The sequence below is a fragment of the Haliotis cracherodii genome, unplaced genomic scaffold, assembly GCF_022045235.1.
Source record: "Haliotis cracherodii isolate W230 unplaced genomic scaffold, xgHalCrac1.p SCAF_6, whole genome shotgun sequence".
Taxonomy (NCBI): Eukaryota; Metazoa; Mollusca; class Gastropoda; order Lepetellida; family Haliotidae; genus Haliotis; species Haliotis cracherodii.
The window spans coordinates 64,113,327-64,140,913 of NW_027266319.1; the positions used below are offsets into that span (position 1 = coordinate 64,113,327).

At 40.9% G+C, this 27,587-nt stretch overlaps 2 protein-coding genes across 2 annotated transcripts in view; both read right to left on the reverse strand.

Moving 5' to 3' along the window:
* Positions 1 to 5,038: 5,038 nt before the first annotated feature.
* On the reverse strand, positions 5,039 to 27,445 carry LOC139444686 (uncharacterized). Its single transcript, XM_071225618.1, has 13 exons — positions 27,430 to 27,445; positions 21,706 to 21,857; positions 14,162 to 14,307; positions 12,989 to 13,121; positions 12,234 to 12,385; positions 11,217 to 11,350; positions 10,660 to 10,785; positions 9,553 to 9,810; positions 7,713 to 7,860; positions 7,175 to 7,364; positions 6,662 to 6,777; positions 5,552 to 6,062; positions 5,039 to 5,128 (listed from the first exon to the last, which is right to left on the reverse strand). The coding sequence occupies exons 2-13, from the start codon at positions 21,784 to 21,786 to the stop codon at positions 5,039 to 5,041; spliced, it is 2,085 nt and encodes a 694-aa protein (XP_071081719.1). The 5' UTR covers positions 21,787 to 21,857; positions 27,430 to 27,445.
* The window catches only part of LOC139446591 (uncharacterized), a 31,292-nt gene continuing 28,800 nt past the window's right edge, over positions 25,096 to 27,587 (reverse strand). The window contains exons 16-17 of the mRNA XM_071227878.1: positions 27,430 to 27,577; positions 25,096 to 25,717 (exon numbers count right to left, since the gene is read on the reverse strand). Coding sequence (XP_071083979.1) covers positions 25,096 to 25,717; positions 27,430 to 27,577 — 770 coding nt within the window. The remainder of the gene's footprint in view (positions 25,718 to 27,429; positions 27,578 to 27,587) is intronic.

The window sequence follows — 27,587 nt, forward strand, 5'->3', positions numbered from 1 at the left end:
TATTATACTCCTACCTACTTTATAGAGACGTTATTGAAAACGTTTTGACTGGAGAAGAATACGTTTCCACAACGTTTTATTAATGTAATATTCCCATTATTTATCAATATTATCTCTAATGTCACTTATGTCATCTGTTAATCCCACTGCAATTGCCAAAGCAACAGTTCTCCTCTGTTCTTCTCCATGGAGAACATGATTGAATGTGTCTGCTATTAATATAATATACTCACACGCAAAAGAAACGCAAGTCGAGTATGCAGTATACATGTTATTTATCTTCAACAGTAAAGACAAGAAATACTAATAGGGCAAGATTGACAAAACAATGACTGAAGACAGTTTAAGGGATTGAAAGGCAGATGACATAACTGTTGTTTTTTCAAATGTTAAGGGCTTACACAGTCTCGGGTCAATACCCAAAATGTCAATCAATACCTGGTGTGACCACCATTAGCATTGATCACTGCCACACATCTCCTGTACATTGAGTGGATCAGACGATTTGTGAAGGCTCTAGGGATCCTCCTGCACACATCCAGAGCAGCTGTGCGTAGTTCATCGGCAGTTGTAGGGACTGGGCGCACATTGTGCAGACGCCTTTGAACCTCATCCCACAAGTGTTCGATGGGGTTCAGATCAGGGCTGAGGGCTGGCCACGGTAGAATACGGATTTTGTGTTGTTGCAGAAAGGCCATGGTAGCTCTGGCAACATGGGGACGAGCGTTGTCCTGCTGGAAAATATGTTGTTGATGTTGTTCAAAAAATGGAACAACGGGGGGTCTGATCACTTGGTCGATATACCGCTGACGCCGTGTCCCCGACCTTAACCACCATTCAGAAAGCACATGGGTCCAAGACTCGCATTAAGTCCAATCCCTGCCCATATCATGACGCTAGGGCCACCCCATGGATCCCTTTCCACAACGTTTCTGTCAGCGAAACGATCACCTCGACACCGCCAAATTCTGACTCTTCCGTCTGCATGGGAGACACAAAAGTGACTTTCATCAGAGAAGATGACACGCCTCCACTCACGATGACGCCAATTGTGATGACCCTGTGCCCACTGAAGTCATGCTTGTCGATGAAGTGGTTGGAGAACAGGACGACATGGTGGTCGGCGACATCTGAGATTGTTGGAACGGAGACGTCGGATCACAGTGTCCCGGTTAATGTGTCGATTATGTGTTCCTATGGTCTGTTGAGCACTTTCACTTGCAGTTAGGAACGGATGTCACTGGTGTCGACGGGTAATCTGCCGATCTTGTCGAGGTGTGGTGACCCTAGGACGACCGCTCCGGGGAAGGTCATCTGTGGACTGTGTTGCATTGTATCGATGCAGGAAACGGTAAATTGTGGTTATTTTAACGTTGAAATGAGGGGCAACATCTTGGACAGACTCTCCAGCTTCCAAACGTCCGATAGCCTGGTTTCTCTGAATTTCAGTTAGGCGTGGCATTGTTGACCAAGGAGTGGTAGGTCCAAGAATCGGCCACAGTTTTATACCCATTACAATTCGTGACGGTTCGTGCATTTTTCGATTTAGCGAGAAATGGGTGCATGATACCCACATATTCATTGAAACGGTGCGTTTTGGCGATTCGTTTTTTATATTGCGTTTTTACTCTGGGCTTCCAAAATGCAATTAAAAATATTGATAACACCATCCGGCTTCACTACATGCTAAAACTCGTATCAATTTATGGTTCCGTGTTTGTTACCTATTTGCTTAAAACCACTTGCGTTTCTTTTGCGTGTGAGTATATAATAAACTCCCTTGAAGCTAAAAAGGCTCCACATTTGTTCATAATGTTAATATTACATTTACACGTCAAGGAAACAGAACTTTTTGAAACAGGAAACAGACTGAATGACCAAGCCACAAATAGTTAGTGGAGCATCGTCAGTTTTGTAATAAAGTGTGTACTTGACTAGAGCCTTGCGTTGCTTTCGACACCATTTCAGTCATCGAACAGAAATCTCATATGGTCATCTAGAACGATTCTCTGATGTTCACAAGTTTGCGATTTGTCATATGTTGATTGTTTCGAGAATATTACCTTCATCCAAGGACAAAGTAATCATTTAAAACCATTTAAAATGCGCGTATGTAGTATCAGTTATGTTTTATCGGGTATTCCCTGCCTGTAGCATGTGTTTCATGCTTAAACTTTCCCTCACATTGATAAGTGGAGCGACTCGTCAATAACTTGACAGTGAATAAGAAAAGCTTAAAGACGACTTTATTTGCAAACTTGAACTGGCTGATCGTATGCAATGTTTAAGTTACATCTGCATATAGCCGATATGGTATGTACATCATGTAATCTATCCCTATTTACAAACAAGTATCCATATCTATCTCAATCAGTAACTAGAATTTAAAATTGTCAGTATTTGTGACATATAAATGTCTATGTAAGGTCGGAGTTTAAACAATATTCAATCCGTTATCACGGCGAGGGACGCCAACCATGGCTTTCACACATTGTACCCATGTGGGAATCGAACGCACTTTCACAATAGGCTACCCCACCTCCCCAAGAAACATGACACAGTCCTGGAATTTACTCTTTAGTATCCCACATTCATTAGATCACACGCAAACAGATCCTAGATGTGGTGGTCACAACATGTGCTCATCATGGGTTTAGAACCCGGTCAGCCGGCGTGCAAGGCAACGCTTCAACCAGTGAGCTATCTGATGCACTCGAATAGCCTGCAATGACTGTGTTGTTGGCCTCCCAGATGCATTTAAAGGGGGTCTATAGAAAAAATAACTTTTTACAACATGTAATATAGTCTTCCAAAGTGCATAAAGAATTATTTCCTTCATATGTTATTTCATTGTTATCTAAAAAGCAACAATCAACTGCCCGATCCCACAACCAGCGCGTATGCATATTGACATCCCAGCTGGAGGCCGAGCTATAGCTGTGACGTCATAGTGGAGAGCCGTCCGACATTTTGTTTCGTTTACCGTGCATTAACCCACATGACAATGAAGTGACTTTCCGTATGGTGTGGGCGTAGGAGTGTTTTAGTCTAAGAAAAGTACGAAGTGTCATTTCTTGAAAGTTCCAAGCGAAAAGTCCGACTTAGCGAGGAGGAAAGTTTGGATAAAGCGATGTTTTCCTTGTTTTTGCTTGTTTGTTGTTTACCGCCGCACTCAGCAATATTCCAGCTATATGACGGCGGTCTGTAAATAATCGAGTCCGGACCAGCCAATCCAGTGATTGATATCATGAGCATCGATCCAAGAATTTGGAATTGATGACATGCATCAACCAAGTCAGCGAGCCTGACCACCGATCCCGTTAGTCGCCTTTTACGACAAGCATAGTTGCCTTTGAGGCAAGTATGGTTTGCTGAAGACCTATCCCCCCCCCCCCCCCCCCCCCCCACCCCCGCATCTTCATGGGTAGATAAAGCGATGTCAGCGAGAAAGAAAATGGAAACCTACTGGATATGCCGTTTTGTGATTCTTGCATTTTGAGGCATCTGTCTGAGAGAGAGATTCACACAAGGTGAACCAGCTTGGTTACAAAAATAAATTTTAGTATTTATTGTCACATGTGATCCATGACTGACTACCCTCATGCAACAATTACAAAGGCCCATGCACAGTGACCAGATTACAAGGTTAGTTATTTGGCACAATTTTGATGTACATAAATTTATATATTCAGTTCATGATCTTGCGTTCTTATCTGATTGTGGGAAAGGTCTCATTTATTTATTTACAAAACACGAAAGATGAACATATCTACATTTTTAAGGGTACCAACCCCCTCGTTCCCTGAATCCCGAACAACATCTAATTTTTCACTCTGAGTGTCATTTGTTCACCCCAGAAACCAGAATACTACACAACACAAATCTCAAAAACATTGTAAGGGTGCGATTTCAAGTGAAATTACTAAAAAATGTCTGGATCCACCACCACCACCGATTATTTTTATTTTCTGTTCAATTCTTGGATAAGTTATTGTTTGACAAAACAACTGTTTTAGGTTGGATAAGTATGAATTTTTTAGAGAAATTATAATGTGACAAACATTTTCAGTGCGATATTGTCAGTTCAGTTGATTTATTTGTTGTTGAATAAATCTATTTCATGTTTCGTTTGTGTCTCTCTCTAATATATGTCAGTCCATGTTAAAAGGATGGATGTTCTTTTGACAAGACGAGTAGAGTCACTATGCATGCAGTAAGCTAAATGCCAGCATCTCTTATCCCTCTATTGACCACTGAAGTACATATTATCATAACTGTTTACGCGGCAGTATTAAATGTACCAACCACCGCTTGACAATACACTTTTAATACATAACATTCATTTGTAATGAAAACAGATTATGCTTAAATAGCCCTATGCTAATTGTTTGGCATGAAGACAAGACAATTAATAATGTTTTGACAATGCTAAGCTTCAATCTACATCTTGCATATTTTACACAAGAATAATGCCTCACGAATTATGTTTTATTGATAAACATCCATTTTATTAAGAAATGTCAGGATAGCGTTTGGCACCAGATTGTGTTCCCCAGTCTTTCGGTATTGACATCAGACTGATGTCTTCGTTCAGTAGATCTTCCTCGCTGTCCTCGCTGCTGTTAAGACAACTGCTGGTTCAAATCGATATGGGCGAATATGTATAACGTCATTTAGCGTTTTCATCGACGGCATTGTCAGGTGATGCCAGAAAACGAGATCGTCTGCACATCAATTCTCCACTATGACGTCACGTCACGTGATAACTGTGCTTATCAACTCTCGATAGTTTCCGGAATACGAATAGGTTCTAAAGTTTTGTGTCAGAAATATTGCCTGGATGACACTTGTTTTAATATGCACAATAATTTTTTTAATCCCATATTTATAGTTTACTGTAAATCTCCTATATGTATATTATATCATATCAGAATGACATCAAACTCTTGTTAACTCTTGTACCAGGTACACACGCAAAGAGTCGTGTATCGAGTACATTCATTACCTTACTGCTTGATCAATACATAATCTAGGACGACTAAAACTCGATCTTTTCATAAGGGTCTTCCTGTGAGATGTTTTCAACATCGTTGTCATCGATGACAGTATACTCATCCTCTTCCTCATCCTGTAGATGGCACGGGTCAATGGTTATATCGCTTGCACCCTGTAGACTGCAAGGGTCACGGGTCATATCTTCAATAATTTGATGGATATATGATGCAACAAGGTGGACACTATCGAGTGTTGCCGCGTCCCCATGACACGCGTTGTCATCTGGAGAAAGGCTTGCTCCCTCTTGGCTACACGGGTCAAGAGTCATATCTCCAGTTACTGGTTGGATGTGTGATGTGACATGACAGCGAGTATCGAGTGTTGCTACGTCACCAAGACGAGCGTTGTCATCTGGAGAAACGCTTGCTCCCTCTTGGCTACACGGGTCAAGGGTCATATCTCCTGTTACTGGTTCGATGTATGATGTGACACGACGGCGAGTATCGAGTGTTGCTGCGTCACCAAGGCGCGCGTTGTCATCTGGAGAAACGATTGCTCCCTCTTGGCTACACGGGTCAAGGGTCATATCTCCTGTTACTGGTTCGATGTATGATGTGACATGACGGCGAGTATCGAGTGTTGCTACGTCACCAAGACGAGCGTTGTCATCTGGAGAAACGATTGCTCCCTCTTGGCTACACGGGTCAAGGGTCATATCTCCTGTTACTGGTTCGATGTATGATGTGACACGACAGCGAGTATCGAGTGTTGCTACGTCACCAAGACGAGCGTTGTCATCTGGAGAAACCCTTGCTCCCTCTTGGATCCACGGGTCAAGGGTCATATCTCTTGCCCGGTGGATGTTGGATGTGTCATCACTGTGTGTGTCCAGTGTCCCTTCATCTACGTCATGGAAGAGGAGACGTGTGTAACCATCTGGAGATACACTTGCATCCTGAAGATCCCCTGTAATGGTACCGGCTGTGTCTGGGTTCCTGCTACATGGCACATCCATCTCAAATGAGTTGATTTGATCGTTGTCGTCGTCTGTGCATTGCGACTTGTCCCTTGAAAATCGAATAAATGACAGTTGTTGACTTCAATGCTTAATAAAAAAGAATTATATTCGAATGTTATTACTTCTCAGTGGATTGTAATAAATCATTTAGATATCAAAGTTTTATTGTCCGCTGGACCAGTCTAAACAGTTCAGTACATGTGGCTATAACATTGCTGTACGGAATCATTATTGATAACGCCACTGCACGCTCCCTGCATAGACATATATCAGTACAATGTGAATACGTTTTTCTCACCCTGCCCCTCGTGTTGGGTGTTGTGACCTGGAAATTTGGTTAGCGACAATATACTGTTTCAGTCACTGCTTCCTCTGAATGGAGTTAACAATCTCCTGGGGACATCTAGCATCTTTTATGTGTGTAAAACCTAAGATTAAACTATATTTTTCCCAGTAATTTCTGGAACAAATTAGTTTCTTCAAAACAATGCTAGTTCAAATGGACGGTGCATAATATATGTCTTGAGGGATCAGTTCGATTGTATTAAGAGGTCTGATTCGAAAGGTCTTCAAAATGCCTGTCGTCATTGACACCTCTCTTTGTACAACGCAATATGTTAATCAATTGGTATGTCATGTACCACTTACGATTTTCTTTTCCAGATGCCTAAAGCAGCCAGAAGGAGTACAGTCATTAGGACAAGTCCTAAAGGAAGTAGAACTACCAGCACATACTGGTTGGTGACCAAACTGTCATGTGGTCTCTGAAACACGCACGTATTGACCTGCAGTAATTTGAACTGATCTAATCAAAGAAAGTGTTACGACATAAACTTGCATATATAATTAGAATAGTGAACGCGAGAACAAAAATGAGTTATGATCTCAATTGTTATTTTAAGAGGCGGCTAAATGGATCTGGTGTTCAGGATCTGTGACAAGACTGATTGATGGTCATTGTATCTCAAGTGTGATGATTGTTGCCCATGTCGTAAATCACTGGATTGTCTTGTCCAGCCTCGACCAGTTCAGACCTATGGCTGGAATACCTCTTAGTGTGGCGTCACACAACAAAGAAACAAACGAAAATACGTCCTTACAAAAGGCAATACATTTTGTAATATTTTGTTATATATACGTTAACAAGGCATCGACAACAACCTCTGTTGGCATCGTGTGGTTTATCTTCACCGTCGACTTCTCTTCCTGTCGGGGAGGGTACAACGGAAGAGGCAAATATTCATTGAGGACTTCATCACGGTTGGATTCGAAGATCGTATTTACTGAAGCACTGTCCAGAAAGGCGCCGTTCTCCAAAGCTGAATAGAGTTGTACGTACGTTGTAGTATAACTGAAATTAATGTTTAAAAAAAATGTGTCGAGATCGTGACATTCATTCAATTTCTAAAGTCAAAGTGGGCCCCTATTTGTCGTTCTGGTATAGCAGCATCCCGTTTGTCACTCGGAGGCACGGGAAGCCCATATGTCTAAGGCACCGCAGTTCTCATTGAAGGGTTGCTTCTGTGGGGTACGCCAGGACCTATGATCATTTGTCAGCACCATAACCTGCATCACTTGTGCTTTCCTTCCACATTGCGCTGACAAGCCATGATATAACCGGAATACTGTTCAAAGTCGCGTTATATCCAACTCACTCACGCAATCATTCACATACACCCATTCACTGCTTATCACTCACTTGCATTCTGTCTGTGTATTTGCGGCAAACTTGACATCCACTTTTCCTGGAATTTCCCCAAGTTCTGCAATGAGTCTGTTCAAGCCATCACTCAGGTCACCTCTGTTTGTGTGATCAATATCTCCCAGGAGCGTGATGTTGACAGTGTCTGAATACAAAAAACATGAGGTTTTAGGAATAATTCTAATGACATCCAAAGCCTGTATGAAATAATTATTAAAAATGAAGTCTTTGGCCATTTTTTCCATTCAAATGTGTTACTTTATTATTAGATAATTCATGATGACGAAATAGTCATTATAAGAAAAACATGTGTTTTAGCAAAAATAGCATAATTAATCGCCATGAAATCCTATTTCCAATTTAGTTTTGATAGAACAAGAAATGCCTTTACTTTGGTCTCAATGGGTGGATCAGATGCTCATCAACAACCGTGATATCAAACAATGTACACAGTCATCTGACTCAATACGTTGGCTGGATACACTGTCCAGAAGGAAAATCAAAAACCATGTAACCTGTGTGTTGTCTGACGGCATCGATAGTTACATTGATTGAAGCTCTCTTAAAATATTGACCTTAGTAGTGACCTTGATAAAGAGAGACCTCCCTTGGATGGAAATGGTCAATCTCCACCCCAGGGCGTGACGCATTCCCTGCCATCCAAGTGTTGAGAGCTTCGCTGTGGGGAGCTTATCTACTTCCTTGTTTACAATTGTTGTTGTACCACATCATTCAAGTCTCTTCGAATCTCGCGAATTCTCTTGAAGGCAGTTGTACCTGTATACGTGCGAGACGAGGGCGTCCACCTACTTGCCTATCGGAAAACACAGACTATTCTGCCTGTTTGCTGGATTCAAGAATGCAGCACGGGACTCATTCAAGACATTCATTTAAGGATTGACTGTGTATTTTTTTTGGTTCATTGAGGTATGAATCGAAAAACCGATGTGCAAACTGTATGAATCCGCGTAGCGGATTCTTACAAAAGTTTGCACATCGGTTTTTCGATTCATACCTCAATGAACCGAAAAAAATACACAGTCAATGCTTATAATTAAATTCGACAACGTAAAACATGTTTTATCTACAATAGTTTAACCCCAAACAGTTGCATAGATCAAAACAGACAAAAATGACGGCATTGATGAACATTCCAGGTGTAGGAATACATACAGTGGCGTGACATGAATCAGGTGATCGTTTAATTTATGCACATAACTTGACACGCCTACATAGTCAGTAGCCAATCAACGGAGAGTGGGATTAAAACAATGTTCATTTGACCTGTCAATTAAGGCAAGAGGCGAAAAGACTTGCAACAGTCAGACTGTAACGAACCGGAAGAAATATGTCAGAGAGAAGGCGGCTGTTTCAAATAACATGGTCATTTACTGCGTGATTCAAACATTACTTCTCTGATTACGGTAAAACAGGAGAAATGCTAGTTAGAAATGAAACGCGAAGACAAGAAAGTTGAACCGAGGCGAGCGGGAAAAAAAACTGGCGAGCGAGCCTGCACGTTTGCTTTTTCATTCATTCTCGGCCTTCGGTTTCAAAGGGTAATTTGGACAATGAATATGCATGAAAGTCGCTAAATGTCCTGTGCATGACGATACACGTGAGCAGAAAGGGAATTCCCTCGACTGTAATATTGGGATTCCTCGACATTCCACAGTAATAAAAGTAGTGCGCAGCGGTGGGCGTGGCTTGATTTTTTACATTCATTGGGAAATGAATGCAATAACACGTGACCAATTCAGCTAATCAGAATGCAGGAATTTCCATGAACACAACGAAAATTTAATTATATTAACATATAAGAAAACATTTCACCTACCCACATTTTGGCTGCATCTTTTCCCCACCCATGCAAAATCACAATCACACTTGAACCCAGTTGCCGTCCATCGGTCCGGTGTACAATTCCCTCTGTTACAGGGGGCGCTGTCACAGAAATTAATCATCTCTTCGCATTTCTCTCCACTCAACTCCACTGAGCATGCGCAGTTGAAGTCCGTTTCGTTTCCGTCACATGTTCCTCCATTCTGACATGGCTTCAGTGCACACTGGTTTGTGATGATTTCACATCGTTTTCCTGAATATTATATAATTCATGCGACCAAATAGGTGAGGTGTGGTGAAATGGGGCTTAACGTCGCTTTGTAAATTATTGCACTTATAGAGCGACATGCATGCAGGTGTGTGTGCGTGCGTGTGTACCAAATCAGACAAAGTATACTGATTTCGAGCCGACCAGTCCTTGTTTTAGTACCTTTATGCCAAGCGGTAAGAACAAGTCTGGTATGACGCGGATCGAAACTGCCTCCCCCATCCTTCCACAATCAGGGCGGACGCTCTACCACTAAACCACACAGGCCGTCTGAACGACCTAATAAATAGAGACTGCTTGCCATCGATACTACCCACCGAGTAGTGTTGCATTTAAAGGTTTTTAGCCCTTCTTCCTCTGTAGAGTAACAGTCAGTGTTTCAAGCAGTTATACCTTGTATTGCTACACTAAATATATTTGACATATTGCTTGCACATATGGATCTGTGTGCATCAGCTCGCGTTTGTGTGTGCTTGGTTTGTGTGTGGACTTATTAGGTGAAGTATAAACGGAAATAATTCGGGAAGCAATTTACGTGTTAGCAAATTAGTCCATTTATTGTTACTTTTGTATTATGTGTTTAATGCTTCCACTCGATTACTTGACTGGAATTCTTAAAAACGTATGTTTATAGGGGAGATTGTGTGGGTGAGGGGGTTGGGGAGTATGCATATAGAGAGTTTAAGGCCGTTGTAGAAACTATGTATTTCTGCAATACCATTGAGGGGGACAAGAGTTTTTCACATAATGTAAGCATACGGTCGCAAAATGACATGCTATGTGGCCTGATCCTCTTGGGAATCCAAATGTAGAATAAAGGTAAACTCTACTCACCTTTGATCCCCTCGATACAACTGCACTCAAACCTTCCGGGTGTATTTGTACAACTGCCTCCATGTTGACACATGTTAATTTCTGTGCATTCATCAATATCCTGATCGCAGTTATCGCCCTCCCAACCTGCAATTTTATGATTGAAATGAAGCTTCACTTGGCGATGCCCTGTCAATCCGGACACCGTAAGATCCGAAAACCACTTTATGATCAGTGTAAGATAATGTCTAAATATGGACATGGATTTTACTCCATCCCCATGAATCATTAATCCTGAATGAACTAATCCGAGCGGACGGAAAACAGGGTCTCAATATACAGTTAACTACAGTTATAACGAACTCAAAGGGACCAATATGTTATGTTCGGTATAAGCGTTTAAACTAAAGCCTGCCGCAAATGGCCGGGATAAACGTAGTTTACTGTACGTTGAGACCGCTTACGTTGAAACCTGCGAAAGGGTCGTAATACAAGACCAACACAATCACAGTTTCTTTTGAAATTGAATGTATTATGCAGTAACAAACACAACACTGACATCAACCTTCTGAACATACCTTCAAAGCACACTTTTGCTCCTGTGTGGGCGTGGCACGTGTAGTGACTCTGGTCAGGAGGGGCCTTGCAATATGTCTCACACACTGTCCCATACCAGTCCGGGTCGCAGTAGGCACGGACCTGAATCTGTAACCTGAAATTATAATTCAAACCAAACATTTCCGCTTGTCATATTTGTCTCTCATCTTGCTGTGCAAATTCATATGAAAGCACTTTGATTTAGGTGCCTCGTCGTATAACCACTGCCACAATTGCTTCAATTTGTTTATAAAAAAGGAAACAAATTGAATATGAAACAGTCGGGTTCTATACAATCAGCTATGAGTTAATGGTCGAAAGGTGTAATGCAATATTGTTCCACAACCTGGTTATGGTAAGGGGAGGTCAGTTGAATAATTCAGAAAATAATCGAAATAAATGATGACAAATTAATGACGGCAACTCGGAAGAGGTCGTGGGTGAACCTGTGTCCTGTCGTACTAGAGATAGAGTGGTGTGCAACTACACTTAACAGCTTCATTTGGATTCACCTGGTGCAGGTAACGTCTGAAACAACCCACGCATTCCATCAACATCCCTCAGAGCAGACACCATTTCAATGTTTATTGCACCAGCAACTCGACTGAAATATTTCGGACACAAGCGTTTCTCATTCACATCATCATTTTCTTTGTAACAATCGACCTACACCATCAAAGAATCTGTGTCACTAAACAGTCAAGGTTAAAACTGCTTCTGTAACAGAGTCACCACTGTGCGAATGACTAGCCTCTTTATGTTGTAACATGAGCCAAACATCGTTATAAACAAACCTGAGGTGCTAATCAAATGGCCCTGAGGTTTAGATGCATCAGTCAGATCAACATTATGCTGATGCTAGACCGACCATCATTCAAAACCCCAATGGTATCCATAGAATAGACAACATCGCAAATTATTCGCTCTGTTCAAAGTTTTGTTCTGGCCCCCAACCTAATTCTATTGTATCATCCCAGTTATGTCTTAGTCTGACTCACTTTGTTCTTCCCCGCACTGTGTATGGGGTGTACACGGCTGTCTGTTCTGTAGCAGCGGCCCGGATGTTGATCCGCTTGGAGAGTTCGTCCATGAGGTCGTCATAGGGGACGTCATCATGGTCATACACCTGCACCCTTATTTGTATTGAGGACTGGAGAAAACAACATGTATATGCTTAGTTTGTTGCTTAACACTACAGACAGCAATATTCCAGCTTAGCTCAAAAATATGTGTTATTACTTAATGAGTGAGTGAGTTGTGTTTAACACCGCTTTTAACAGTGTTCCAGTTATATCACGGCGTGTCAGCTTAATGTGGGAGGAAAGCCCGAAGTAATGCAGATCTCAGACATTTACCACTTCGGTGAGCACAGGTATGGTGCCGACAAAACTAGAAACATAATTGGGGCGAACAGGGATTTGAAACCACAATCATAGGTTTCTGGCGTACCCAAGGGACGTAACTCTACACAGCGAATTGCGGCACCTTAGACGACTGGGCCACCGGTGTCCCCATATTACTTAATCATTCACTTGATACATGTATTTTCTTTCTTCTGAATATGTTCAATGACGCTTGCAGACATTGAGTCTAATCTATGACATGGCATTGCAAGACCTGTGTCTGTTAGTTTTATTATCAACATTCACAGAGCAGTTAAGGATTCTTATATGTGGCTTAAAGATTTACAATAAAATCTGACATAAGTGTATTTTACCATGGAGTGTAATTTAAATTTAGGTGACATTCCTACCGGTACTGCTTTGGACACAGGTATGATGATAGGATTCGCTATTCCTAGAATGCTGCTTCCAAAGTGGATCGTGTTATGGTTATCTATGTTGTTTGTGGTCCTCTTGTAAAGAGAGGAGTGCGCTCCGTCTGGCCTGGAATAACATAATATTGTTGTCTGATGCTGTCAAATCTACAGGTAACATAACTTAACATTAAAAACACGTCATTTTCCCCTCCTACACATTGTAAACCAAAGGCCTAAACTCACCATATTATTTTACTAAATAAAGTCAAATGCACTTAAGGATTGATTCATACAGTTAGCACATCGGTTTTTCGATTCATTAACAGACAAAAATACACAGTCAATGCGTATATTTAAATTCGATAACGAAAACATACAAGAGTTTAACCAAAAACACTTGTTTATATCAAAGCAGACAAAAATGACGAGATTGATATACATTCTAGGTGTAGGAAAAGCATACTGTGACGTGACATGAATCAGGTGATTGTTTAATTTATGCACATAACTTGACATGCCCACAAAGTCAGCAGCCAATCAACGCAGAGTAGGATCAAATTTTAGTTCATAGGAAACCCACGAGCATGGATATGGTGCTGACAAACCTAGAAACATAATCGGGGCGAACCGGGATTCGAACCCACAATCATAGGTTTCTGGTGTGCCCAAGGAACGCAACTCTGCACAGCGAATTGCGGCGCCGTAGCTGACTGGGACACCCGTGCCCTCTTATTACTTAAACATTCACTTGATACTTGTATTGTCTTTCTTGTAAATATGTACAATGACGCTGGCAGACATTGAGCCTAATCTATAATCGCGTCGCCCCCTCTATTACTAATACACGGTGGTATCTCAACACGAGCAAGAAAATACCTAAACTAGGAAGAATCAGAAAGACAACATTAAAATAACCTTTGTGTGATGTACTTAACCTGATGTATTAATGGCAACAGAGGTCCGGGTCATTTATTTACACGAGATACGATAGCCTACAAATAGAAAACTGTCCCAAAAAGAACATGTCTAACTCGTATAGTTTGTTAATAAATATATAAAAAAGTACCTACCAATCATTACACAAGATAAACATTGGCTCACATTTAACAATACACAAAGTACGAGCTTCACTGCCACAACACTGTCCACTCATTCCAGGGTACTTACCCGTCAATGCGCAGGGTAAACTTTGGGTCACATTTATTATTGCACCAAATGGGGAGCTCATTGTCACAACAATCCCCGCTGATTTCTTTCCCATCTGACCAGTAACTGATGAACCGAATGTCCAGTTTGCCGTCAGTCTTCACATGCTGTTAAGGTATGAATAAACGATTCAGACATTTGTATATAGTAGAAAGTAATATCATCTTGAATATGATATAATAACGTTGACATGAAGAATGTCAAATGAAGTTCGAATTTCTTTCAGTTTCATTGCCTCCAAAGAAATTTACCATTCAAAATGATTGTGTTCAATCCACATACATCGTAAATCGAAAATCTATTTTTAGTAACGGGTACTCGCCTTTTCTTAAATATGTTAGATTGTTTACTGTTGGTCATGACACGTTTCCCTATGGAACAATGTTGTGTTTATCCATACTTGCGTTTAGTCATACAAGGCAAGTTTATGATGCAAATAAGTTTTGATAACGATTAGAATGCAACCTGGTACGTAAGTGTTATATTTAATCTACTAAGTCCAGTTTTTAATGCTGTAGGAAATATTTCCATACCCATACATATTTTATTCTCACAGGCACTATGTTTCATACGGTCTTACCTCATGACACTTCCAAACGAGCTCTTTCATATGAACTGAGGTGATTTATTATATCAGCTTATATCTGATAGCTTGCTTGGTCAATAGGAGGCATGGTTCCTGGGGTGGCCAAAACGTTTAAGGCAGCGCAATACGCTGTGCAACGTTCCGTCATCATGTCAAAATCTTGTGATCCTGGTTTCGAATCCAATACTCGCCATGATATGTACCCATTTTTTGTCAGCACCATATCCGTGCTCATTAGTTTCATTTTAAGTGGTAAACGTTTGAGGCCTGCATCAATTTAGGTTTGTTTCGAACATCAAGCTGATAATCCATAAAAAAATTCATGACAAATATTGGTAACTACTAATCTTTTAGTGACTAATATTCATCACCATCTCCATCTCGTCTGCAGCTAGGCCTAAAATACGGAGGCATTCAGCCACACATCAGGGTGATTCTATTGACAATAACATTGTAAAAACATGTTCATTCCCAGTACATCTATCGAGGTATCGATTCTACAATGAACGACCTCAAACTTCAAATCACTGGAGGTCTATCTCCTGAGTCATTCACTCAATTGAGGATAAAAAATATTTTTCAGTCCGGTTTACAACTCGAAAAGTAAATATCTTGTTATTCGATCTAAAATATAAGTCCTAGTATTTGAAAGCCAGTGTCTTAAGAAGTGAATCATGATTCATTTGTCGTTAGATGACGATGCATGCACTTAACTGAAGCATATACAGTGCGGGGACCTTTTAGGAAATCACTATGGGACAGTCCGAAGTTCTGTGTAGTGACAAGTCAATATCAAAATCGTTTATAGGGAACAGCACAGGGATACGGTTGCGGCAGCTATGGAAAGAGTGTTTTTGTGAGTGGTGTGTCACTCTACTGTCAGTAACATTCCGACTACATCACGGCGGCATGGATGAGACAAACCAGTGATAGATAGCATGAGGGAAACGATCACACACTGATGACCAGGTCACAGAAGGTATTATCACCAGATCCTCGTTAGTCGCAGCCTAAGAAATACATTTGTATGAGAATTGTCCAGAGGATTGGTGGAAACCTTACTGTTTAATTGATATTCTAGAAGTTGGTGAGTAAGTAAGAAAACGTACAACTTTATGGATACCAACTTCTGGTTTATTGCATGTAGGGACGTCTTTTACACCACTCAAGTTTGAAACCTTATCTCCCTAGTCATCAGAGTTAGTAGCTAGTCTTGCTAAACCATGACAAAAGGGAAACATGAAACTACTATTTTATCAAGATTAAAACATGCTCACATTTTGTTTTTTGTAGTTGGTGAATTAAACACACATGCATTACTTAGGCTTAAAACAATCCCGCACAGCACTTGGTATATCCCTAGTTAGTTTTAACGTGTGGAACTGTCAGATGAGTCAATGCATTGATCAACCAATCAGTGCTTGAAAATATGAAAACGCCCATCATGCTATTAAAGCGGTATTCTGAGTTTGTGCGATAGATTTGAAAGTTTAATGCCAGAAAGACACTGAACACTTCTGGTTACGATGATATGTACACATTCTATAAGCAAACACAAAATAGGCAATAAAGTGGTAGACTACTATTTCTGTTCGATTGTTTAGGATTCTTGGCCTGGGGCTCAGCTCCATCTGAGTACCCCCTCCATGGCGGATATTGTAATGTTTCGAAAGGTTATGAGAAGGACACAGCACAACAACGACAATGCCCTTCCTTGAACCACGGACATACATAATTTAATATTGTTCCTTGTAGAGCTACATATGTTTATAGTTTCTGTCAGTAAAGCACTGAGAATTATATAATCAGAATAAAATCATCAAATGTTAGCGAGAACTAACAGCAATGAATATACACTTGTCCTCATCACAATTTCTTAGTCTTGTCCTAGCGGACTAGCAGACCAACGTGAATGTTAAAGGCTGTAATCTGCCCTTATCGGGTAGAAAATATATAATTATGAGGAAGTCAATATCATTGGTGCACATTTTGCTCGTCTGACGGTGGGGTAAGATGTAGTTATTTATCGTCATGAAAAGAAAAGATATTGTCAATGAATGTACACAAGACAAGATCTGCATCACTTCCTCACACACCATTCCTCACACATTAAGCTGAAGCGCCGTGTTATAACTAAAGGACTGCTCTAAGTGGTGTTCAACTCAGCCATCAGCCGCCGGGTCAATATTATCTTCCATATTTGCCAACGGCCATCGCGATATATCCACCTTTGTCATCTGTTAATCCCTCTGTGATTGACAAAGAAACTGTTCACTCTGATCTATAGAACATGAGTCTTCTAAAACTATAATAAACTTACTTTCGTTTATGCGCCATAAAACTGAAAAGGTTCCACATATGTTAATATTGTATACATTACAGTTATGTATAAATTACAAGGCACAAATAGAACGACCTCGTACATTGTTTAAGTATAAAGAGAGGAACTAATAGGTTTGATTACCAAAAAGTGCATATGACTCCATGCAGAACATTGAAGAGGCTAAGTAAATTTATCCTCAGAATACTGTATGATATATGGGTACGTCCTCTATCTTGTCTGTGGACAATTGCGGTCATTGGTCGGCTTCAGTAGATGTATTAAACACCTACCCTGATAGTCAACAGGCAGAGAAGTAAAGTCACTCAGTCACGTCTTCCCCTTGTCTTCATATCCCTTTAAAACTTATATGCGTGCTACAGTTACCGGGTGCAGATCCGGTAGCAAACGCGACGTCCTTATAACGCCGACTGATGTATCTAATGATCGCATCCACAAGTATCTGCCTTTTAGCTGCTGTGACTGACAGTGAGTTTCACTTGTTTCGTCTGTTAGCTACTAGTAGTCCATCATATTGAAGAAATAGAGTGAAAAAGTTAGTTAATGTAACAGTTGTTTTAAGGCCAGCAATATCACGGTGACTGTAAACAATCCAGTGTCTGGGGTACAGTGACATACAATCGACCTGGTCACACATTGTAACTACCCTGACATGGGATATTGGGGGTATTTCCACACAACCCAAGGGTATTGATGCAGAGATCTTGTATATATCAATATACCTTAATGATAGAGACAGATGTGTGTACATTTTATTTCGTAAACTGAAATAAGGTCTAAACGTGTTCTTTCAAGGGGGTCATGGTACCTGTTCCTGTTCTAGTTTTTTCAAGGGGATAATGGTACCTATTGCTGTTCTGGTTGTTCTTTCAACAGGATCATGATACATGTGTGTATGGGTGGACCACAGCTGTGTTCAAGTTTACAAATTGACTTTGTGACTCGGAACTCTGGTGCATGACCTGATGATCAGATTGACCGGTGTGACACATTTCCACGACCAAGACGTTTTATTTTTATTGTGGAGTAAACTGTTTTACACACTTAATATACTTGTCTGTTCTTCTTCGCTCAGAGAATCAAGGACGAGATCCCGTTTTTTCTCACGTGACTTTGAAAGGCTTGTGATATCCACCGGAAGCCAGGGATAAGCCTTTCAAAGTCACGTGAGAAAAAGTTTGCCGTCAGTATTCACTATATCCAATAGAAATCTCTGCATAAAGCAGAGTCGATTGTACGATTCCGACTATATCATGATCATGTGTTCATGAATCACTATCGAACAGTGATGAAACCAGGTGTTCGTGAAAAGGTGAGCGTATCCTGCCCCATCGGTGGCAAACACATGCAAAGGCAAGTCAGTTGTTCGCCTGAAAAAACACGGGAACATCTGGTACAAGTCAAAATGTGCAATTGCATCGGACATCATTTCTGTCACTTATGCGTCAAATTTGGAAAGGACCTCCACATGTCCACCATAAAGCTTTTTGAAAGCTTCACCAAGGTCTTGAATGTTGTAAACTTCATCAAACACACCGTTCAAGAGTCGCATGATGCTCTTTTTTAAATTTGGGTAGAAAGAGTATGCACTGGTCTCCTTCATTCGTAGTTCAGGTGGGTATATCAGTGGAAGGGGATTGGCTATTTGATGGTTACTGAACGATAAGGATCATCGATATACCTGATGCTTAAGTTAACTTCTTGGCCACATTACCTTGTTTTGACTTTGCCAATCCGATCAGAAATGCCGATTCATATGCATAAAGAAACAAATCCACAAGAAGGTGACCACAATTGGTGCGCATTGGGATGCCTACTTCTTGCCTAAATGTCTTATCCCAAAAGTTTACTAAAAGGACTAGTGTACATGCGTTGATGAACAAATCTATGTTCACAATTTGCAAACGACCATAAAGAAATTATCACGGAAGGTGAAATGGTCGGCGTGTTCTATTGCACATTCGTTCTTCCTCCATAAACTATTCTCAAACTATCAGATAATATATATACATATCGTACATAGAAAGAATACATTTATGCACATTTTGATTATAAGTATCATATCCTGTCTTGTATGTAAAGTTAAAAGCGGAAAGCTAATGGTAACGCGATTATGTCACCTCAAATGGACAAGCAGAAACATCGCTCCACCTAATTATTTTTTTTCAATGTGATATTCTCTTGCAATAGCTGGTATTTTCATGCCTCAGCCTACCGTGCAAACCAGAACAACCTCATCGGACGATCTGAAGCAGGCGGATGTAGCCAGAGTATGGCACCATCTGTTAGACTTATCGGCACGAACACCATTATACCCCGCATAGCCTTAGTCATAGCCTCGTGGCTGCCCAGGATCGCAACAACATCATCAACAGCGTATGACGAGTCGAGATTTATGCTGCATCGAGCAGATGGAAGATTTATGATGGCCCGATGTCACCATAAAGGTTTAGCCGCAAACAGGTTTGGTAGTGGCAGCACAGTGATCATCCTGAACCCCATACACAGCAACACCACCGGCCGAGTGAGATAATATTCGCCACCGTGCGATCCCTTCGTCCATGAGCAGGAGGTGACAGACAATACTTCACGCTAATGGCGAACACGCGAGATTCTGAGTTCTCATGACCTGGACATTCGTCTTCATATTGGTCACGTGTCCTTTGTGCCTTGTCATCATTTATCAAGTGTTCTGATGACTAAGTGAATGTTTGTTGCTTACCACACAAAATGGTTATGCGTTTCAGCTGTGGGGGTATATTTTCTCCCCTTACTTCGGTAAATGTCACCGACAGAACCTAACGCAGTGACTCTACTTACCAGGGGTGGCTGAAACGTTTTGAGCCTTGTTACGAAGGATGTATAGTACACTCTTATATTTCAATTGCATGTACTAAGTATATCAAGGTTACGGGCTGCAGTTGAACCACACACACAACCAGGCAGCATATTTCTGCAGGCATCAAAGTGGCTAGGTATTCTCTGTTGATGAAAATGAACACAACTGGCTACTGCGCTGTCACCAAGTATCTTCAGCTGAAAGGGTTAACTCTGACAGCCCTCCATGCAGACATGGTGTCACCTTCAGCGGATGCTTCTCTCCACTATTTAAGAGCAAGTAAACAAACGGCAATAGCGTTCACACGGTAAAAAATGGCAGGCGAAATCGTCCCCCAAACGACAATATCTGCCACTGAGGAAATTTACTTCAGTGGGGTTAAAACGGGTTCCCGTTCTTAAACGCACTAAGCAATTTCTACGTCGGGCCGGCGCCCAGTTTGCCTTCTTCCTCCTCGGATTTTTCAATCGCATTTGGGACAAATAAGACAATAGTGTGTACAGTGTCACCCTTTTTATCAATTTTTATTTCATATTTTAAAGTAAACGCATGTTAGATGTACGTATGTACGGATGTATGTTGCTTAGACAAACACGATTGATTTATTCTTCCGCCAGGTGCTGGACAAATAGGGTTTCGATGTTTACGGTACTGAAACAGGATGTAAGTCATTGAACGCTCGTTACAGGACTTTAATCTTTATTTTAAGGAAACACAATGTCAAGATCAAAGGTATGATGTCAACACGTTTCCTTGACATTTAAGTAATTTCTACGATTGTTATATTTTTTCTCTCGGGAATTGACTTAATATGTCGAGGACGCAATAATAGTTTGCACTTTACTGGCCATATAAGAGGGGACGGGAGAGCCTCGAAGATGATCCAATATCAAGAAAACCTTCAACTGCCTCCACAAAGGAAACTGTTAATAAAATACATATGATTAAGAATTTTCATCGATTCACCACGCGTCACAAAGTCAATATAGTAGGCATCTCTCAGTTTGGAACATTTTGAGGATTTAACTGGGCATGACAAAGGCCTGGGTTCTGATCAGAAACGCTACACGTTCATCATCTCTCGTAGAAAATTGACATCATTTTAAAGCATACCAAGCTGAGTTTGTTGAATAGGGTTTGTAAAAATGGATGAGTCTTGGATTGACATGACACTTTACCTTTACACTTCGTTTGTGTTTCATTTTGAAAGTATATCAGATCCAATACTCATTTCAAAATACATACATTAATCACCCAAGTATCCATCACTATAGGGGGGCTGGTTTTAGCAATGTCCAACCATATCACAGCGGGTGGTGGGAGGTCACCATAAATGGTATCCAGACATTGAACCCAGGTTGGGAATTGAACCCAAACTCATGCGTGATGAACAAAAACTTTACTAACTAAGCATACCTGAATCCCATTTTGTGTAACGAGAAAGAGGACACTTAATCAGTTTACAGTTAAACCTAGTTAAGCCGAACCAGATTATCTTGTTTAAGGAGGTGTCACTTCTGGTCAACTAATAGTCTTATATCGGTACTCTGCTTGTCTCGAAAAAAGGAAAAATCAACGAACAAGAACCTAGAACTAAGGCGGTTCACTGCTTTGAAGATTGAAATAAAAACCGTACAAATACACCATTAGGTGAATAGCTTTCTTATTTGTTTTTCAAACTCCGTGTATGTGAATTATATACAATAAAACGAGTGTGCAAGTATGACTTAAGCACTTACCGAAATCAACAGCAGCCAGAGCGCAAAAAGCACACCCAAACAGTGTGCCGGCCAATATCTACAAGTAGACATCATATCCATAAGTCATCATCAGAGCTGTTCTGGATGGAGGGTTGTCTCAAATGTACTGTCACTGTTCGGTCCACTGATATCTAAACCCAAAGAGATTACCGGAGACTACATACGTTTGCGCGCACATATGTTGTGACGTATATTACACGTGACTATATCCTTACTTAAATCGCACCAGGGCGAATGTGGGTCCGTGTTTAATACTTCCTCAGCCTTCTGATACAACGATGTGTCATTGAACTTGAGGAAATACTTGTGGTAAATATTAACTTCCATTACTCACATCTGTCTGGATGCACCGTGCAACGCCTGCTATTCCATGCTATTTTTCCAGCTCATTCAAATTCATGATGAAGTCCATTTTGGCATGTGCAGTAATATCTTGCTCAGCAAGTGTAAATACTGGCCCTGGGAACCATACCTTATATGTCCTGGTCGCCTGTTGCTGTTTACTGCAGTCGCCAAACAAAGAGAGCGTCGCTAAACAAACACAGCGTCCTCACTGAGAAGTGTTATTGTATTCATGGCGCCCGAAGGTGGAAGTGATCTGACTGAATTGCGTGTGGACAAAAACAGCTATGAAAGTAAAACTGTAACATATCATCTTTTGATTACGTGAGTGTTGTGTCACTCCGCACTCAGCAATACGGCAGCTCTATCATGGCGGCCTGTAAATAGCTAGGTACCAGAAAAGCCAGCATGAACAATCACACACTGATAACCAGGCCACCCGTTATATAATCACCAGATCCTCTTTAACTGGCTCTTATGGAGTAGAACATGATGGCACAAAACGCAATATTAAGAGTGAGTATGGTTTTACGGCGTTATTGCTAAACAATATTCCAGCAATATCACGGTGGGGGAACAACCGAAATTGGCTTCACACATTGTACCCATGTCGGGAATCGAACCTGGGTCTTCGGCGTGACGAGTGAACGCTTTAACCACGAGGCTACCCGACCTCCCCCAATATTAGGAAGAGCATCCCAAAGACATTAAATGTGTCGACCATGTCCATGGTACGCCTTCCAACCGTTTGATGATGGGGTATGGTGTAGCCATTGGTTTTCATGGAAAACAGATTAATTTACACAATATCTGCATCACTTCGGGCATTCCTCACACATATTATAACTGAAATACTGCCCAAAGGGGAGTTAAACCCCAAAACGTCATGACTGATGAAGAATACTTTTCCACAATGTTTTAATTATGTGATATTCCCATTATTTATTAAAATTGAAACAAGCCCCATATGTCCTTACATCCCACTTCGATTGCCAAAGCAACAGTTCACTCTAAGCATTGAACATGATAGAATGAGTCCGCCATCAATATAATAAACTGCCTTTAATGCGTAAGTGAAACTGAAGAGGCTACACATATGTTACTATTTATACATTACAGTTACATCTTAATAGAACGACATCGCTAAAGTATAAACTCTGCTGCAGAGATGACTTGGAAGTTTTAGTTACCAAGAAGCACATATGTAACCACTTTGAACATTATAAAGGCTAATTAAAGACTAAGCATATAAGTATATTTATTCCAAGAACGATATTTTTACAGTGATATATATGGATGCGTCCTCGATCAAGTCTATGGACTTTAGTGGTCACTGAACTGCCTTAAAAGGTGTATCAAAGGCCTGGCTCTCGGCGTTTTACATGTTTTATCTGTTAGTTTCGGATCTGTTGCGTTGTGGAAATACAGTGAAAAAGAGAAGTTAGTCAATGTTGTTTTGCAGCCAGCAATGTCACGGCGACATGTAAACAATCCGCTATCAGGGATACAGTGAGATACAATCGGTCTGCTCACATATTGAAACGAACCTGTTTTCATTGTAGTCGGCTTTTACAACAAACATGGAAGATTGGTGACGTTTCCCCGTACCTCAATGGGTATGGATATGGCAATCTATTATATCATACATTGATTGAGAAATATTTGTGTGGTTACGCCAAAATATTAGCTATGACATTTTTTAAACAGTTCCATCCTCACATTGAATGACCAAGCCCCACATAGTTGATCAATGTGTTTTTCATGAAGTGGGAAATTGACTCAAGTCTTGGTTTGGGTTTGGCGCCATTTCATTCATATTACAGATATCTCATTTTGTTATCTGGAACGATTACTCAGCTACTCTAATGTCAACAAGCGCGAGTTCTCATTTGTATTAATGTCGATTGTTTCGAGAATAGTATTCAAGGAAATAGAAATCTTATAAAGTTCTTTACAATGCATGTATGGACGACCACTGTCTGCATGTATTATCAGTTATTCTTTATCTAGTAATCGCTGCATGCGCTTTGTGTTTCATGCCTAACCTCTCTTCAAAAGTTGACATGTGGAGTAGCACAAGTCTCGTGAATAACTTGACAGTGAATAAACACAACTTAGAGATTATTCTTTTTGCAAACTTGAGTGAGTGAGTGATGATTAAGTATGAGCGAACGCTTTAACCACTAGGCTACCCGACCGCCCCTTGCAAACTTGAACTTGCAGCTAGCCTATAATGATTAAGACACACCTGCATATATCTGATACGATATTTACATCATGTAATTGATCCCTATTCACAAACTAGTCTCCATATCTATCTGGATCAGTAAATATAAGAAAATTATCAGTATTTATCAATGGCTGAGTGAGGTCGGAGCGAGTTGGGTTTTACATCGCCTTAAGCAATATTCCATCCAAATCAATCATTATACCCAAGTGGGAAATCGAACAAAGGCCTTTGGCGTGACGAGCTGGCAATTTCACAACAGACTACCCCCACTGACCCAGGTTTGCGTTTATGTTTTCGTGTCCCACATTCATTACATCACACGCAAATAGATTCTACATATTGTGTGCTCATCATGGGATTAGAACCCGGTCAGCCGCCGTGCAAGTCAATGATTCAACCACTGAGCTATCAACCGCTTCTGACACACTCGGATAGTTGCGATGACAGTGCGGTGTTGGGATTACAGTCTGCCATCAGTCTCATGGCAGAGATGCTTTTAATGTCTTACATTATCTATAGTATATTATATCAGAATGGCATCAAACGCAGTGTTCATTTTAACTATAATTAACGTTAAGAGCTGATTAAGCAAAGAGAAGTGTGTCAAATATACATAAAATTTCAACCTCAGAGAGAATAACCAGTCTAGCATAACAGAAATTCGGTGTATGACCAAATTACTGGCGAAAAAATATATGAATGGATCACTGAAAGTCCACTGACAGCAGTTGATAACGATACACATGTCCTTTCGTTATTCTTATTAGTTGACAATACATCGTCTGGGGCAACTAAAACTACATGTTTAAAACAACAACATCGACATAAGGGTCTTCCTCTGAGATGTTCTCAACATCGGTGTCATCGGTGACAGTGCTGTCTGTATCCACTTCCTCACAACGATCGAACGGTTCATAGTTGATGGTCTGACGCAGATGGGGCACATCAACAGACAGATGTGCAGCAACATGATGGCGAGCTTCGTGTGTCGCTTCGTCATGAAGATGCGTGTTGACAGATTCCGAAACGCTTGCACCATGTATATTCCGCGGTCCAAGGTGCATATCTCCAGTTCCGTTGTGGATATGTATTGTGGCATGGCGGTGAGTATCGAGTGGTGTTATGTCACCTTGACGCCCGTTGTCATCTGGAGAAACGCTTGCTCCCTCTTGGCTCCACGGGACAAGGGTCATATCTCCAGTTGCTCCGTGGATGTTTGATGTGTCATCACAGTGTGGGTCGAGTGCCCCTTCATCTACGTCATGGAAGTGAAGACATGGGTTACCATCTGGAGATACACTTGCACCCTGAAGACTTCCTGTAATTGTACCAGGTCTGATTGGGTTCCTGTTGCGTGGCACATCCATCCCAAATGAGTTGATTTGATCGTTTTCGTCTTCTATACATTGTGACGTGTCTCTTGAAATTGGAAAAATAACAGTTGTTCACTTCAATGCTTGATAAAACAAAAACTAATTCTTTTCGAATGTTATTAGTGCCCAGAGCATTGTAATAAATCATATAAGTTTTATGTGCCCGCTTAACGAGTCTATAAAGTTCAGGGCTACACATATCTACAACATAGCTATGAAATCATTTTTAAAACCCCAAAGTGCGTTCCCTGTATCGGCAAATATCAATACGATGCAAGAGAAAAATATTTTCACATTTGAAACTTTACTGGTTACATGGGTTGACATTTCCCTTCGCCGTGTCCCACGTGTTGGGTGTTGGCGGCCTGATGAATCGTGTCAGAAACAGAAAACTGTTTCAGGCTTACAAATAAATATCTCTAAAAGGAGGAGCCGAGCAATGTATTCAGGACATCCAACATCGTGAGCAACCATCTTTTGTATGTAAAACTATATTCTTTCAAAACAATCCTAGATCAATTGGACGGTGCATGATATGTCTTGAGGGATCAGCTCGATTGTATTAAGAGGTCTGATTAGAAAGGCCTTCAGAATGCCTGTCGTCATTGACACCCCTCTTTGTACAACGCAATAAGTTAATCAATTGGTATGTCATGTACCACTTACGATTTTCTTTTCCAGATGCTGAAAGCCATCAGAGGGAGTACAATCATGAGGACAAGTCCTAAAGGAAGTAGAACGACCAGCACATACTGGTCGGTGTCCCAACTGACATGTGGTCTCTGAAATACGCACGTATAGACCTGCAGTAATCTGAACTGATCTAATCAAAGAAAGTGTTACGACATTAACTTGCATATCAAATAAGAATAGTGTACCCGAGAATAAGATTGATTTATGATTTCAAATGTTACTTAAAGAGGCGGCTAAATGGATTGGGTGTTCAGGATCCGTGACAAGACTGATTGATGGTCATTGTATCTCAAGTGTGTTGATTGTTGCCCATGTCGTAAATCCCTGGATTGTCTGGTCCAGCCTCGACAAGTTCAGGCCTATGGCTGGAATACTTCTTAGTGTGGCGTCACACAACAACAAAACAAACGAAAATACGTCCTTACAAAAGGCATTTTTTTTGTATCATTTTGTTATATAGACGTTATCAAGGCATCGACAACAACCTCTGTTGGCATCGTGTGGTATACCTTCACCGTCGACTTCTCTTCTTGTCGGGGAGGGTACAAAGGAAGAGGCAGATATTCATAGAGGATTTCATCACGGTTGGATTCGAAGATCATATTTACTGAAGCACTGTCCAGAATGGTGCCGTTCTCCAAAGATGAATAGAGTTGTACGTACGTTGTAGTATAACTGAAATATATATTCAAAACAAACTTAGTTGAGATCGTGACATTCATTGCAGGACGGAATACTCAAATACTAAAGTCAATGTAGGCCCCTATTTGTTGTTCTTGTACAGCAGCGTCCTGTTTGTCACTCGGGGGCACGGGTAGCCCAGTTGTCTAAGGCGCCGCAGTTCTCATTGAAGAGTTGCTTCCTTGGGATACGCCAGGGCTTATGATCATGAATTCGAATGCCTGTTCGCCCGGATTTGTCAGCACCATAACCTGCATCACTTGTGCTTTCCTCCCACATTGCGCTGACACGCCATGATATGACCGGAATACTGTTCAAAGTGGCGTTATATCCAACTCACTCATGCAGTCATTCACATACACTCATTCACTGTTTATCACTCACTTGCATTCTGTCTGTGTATTTGCGGCAAACTTGACATCCACTTTTCCTGGAATTTCCCCAAGTTCTGGGATGAGTCTGTTCAAGCCATCAGTCAGGTCACCTCTGTTTGTGTGATCAATCTCTCCTAGGAGCGTGATGTTGACAGTGTCTGAATACAA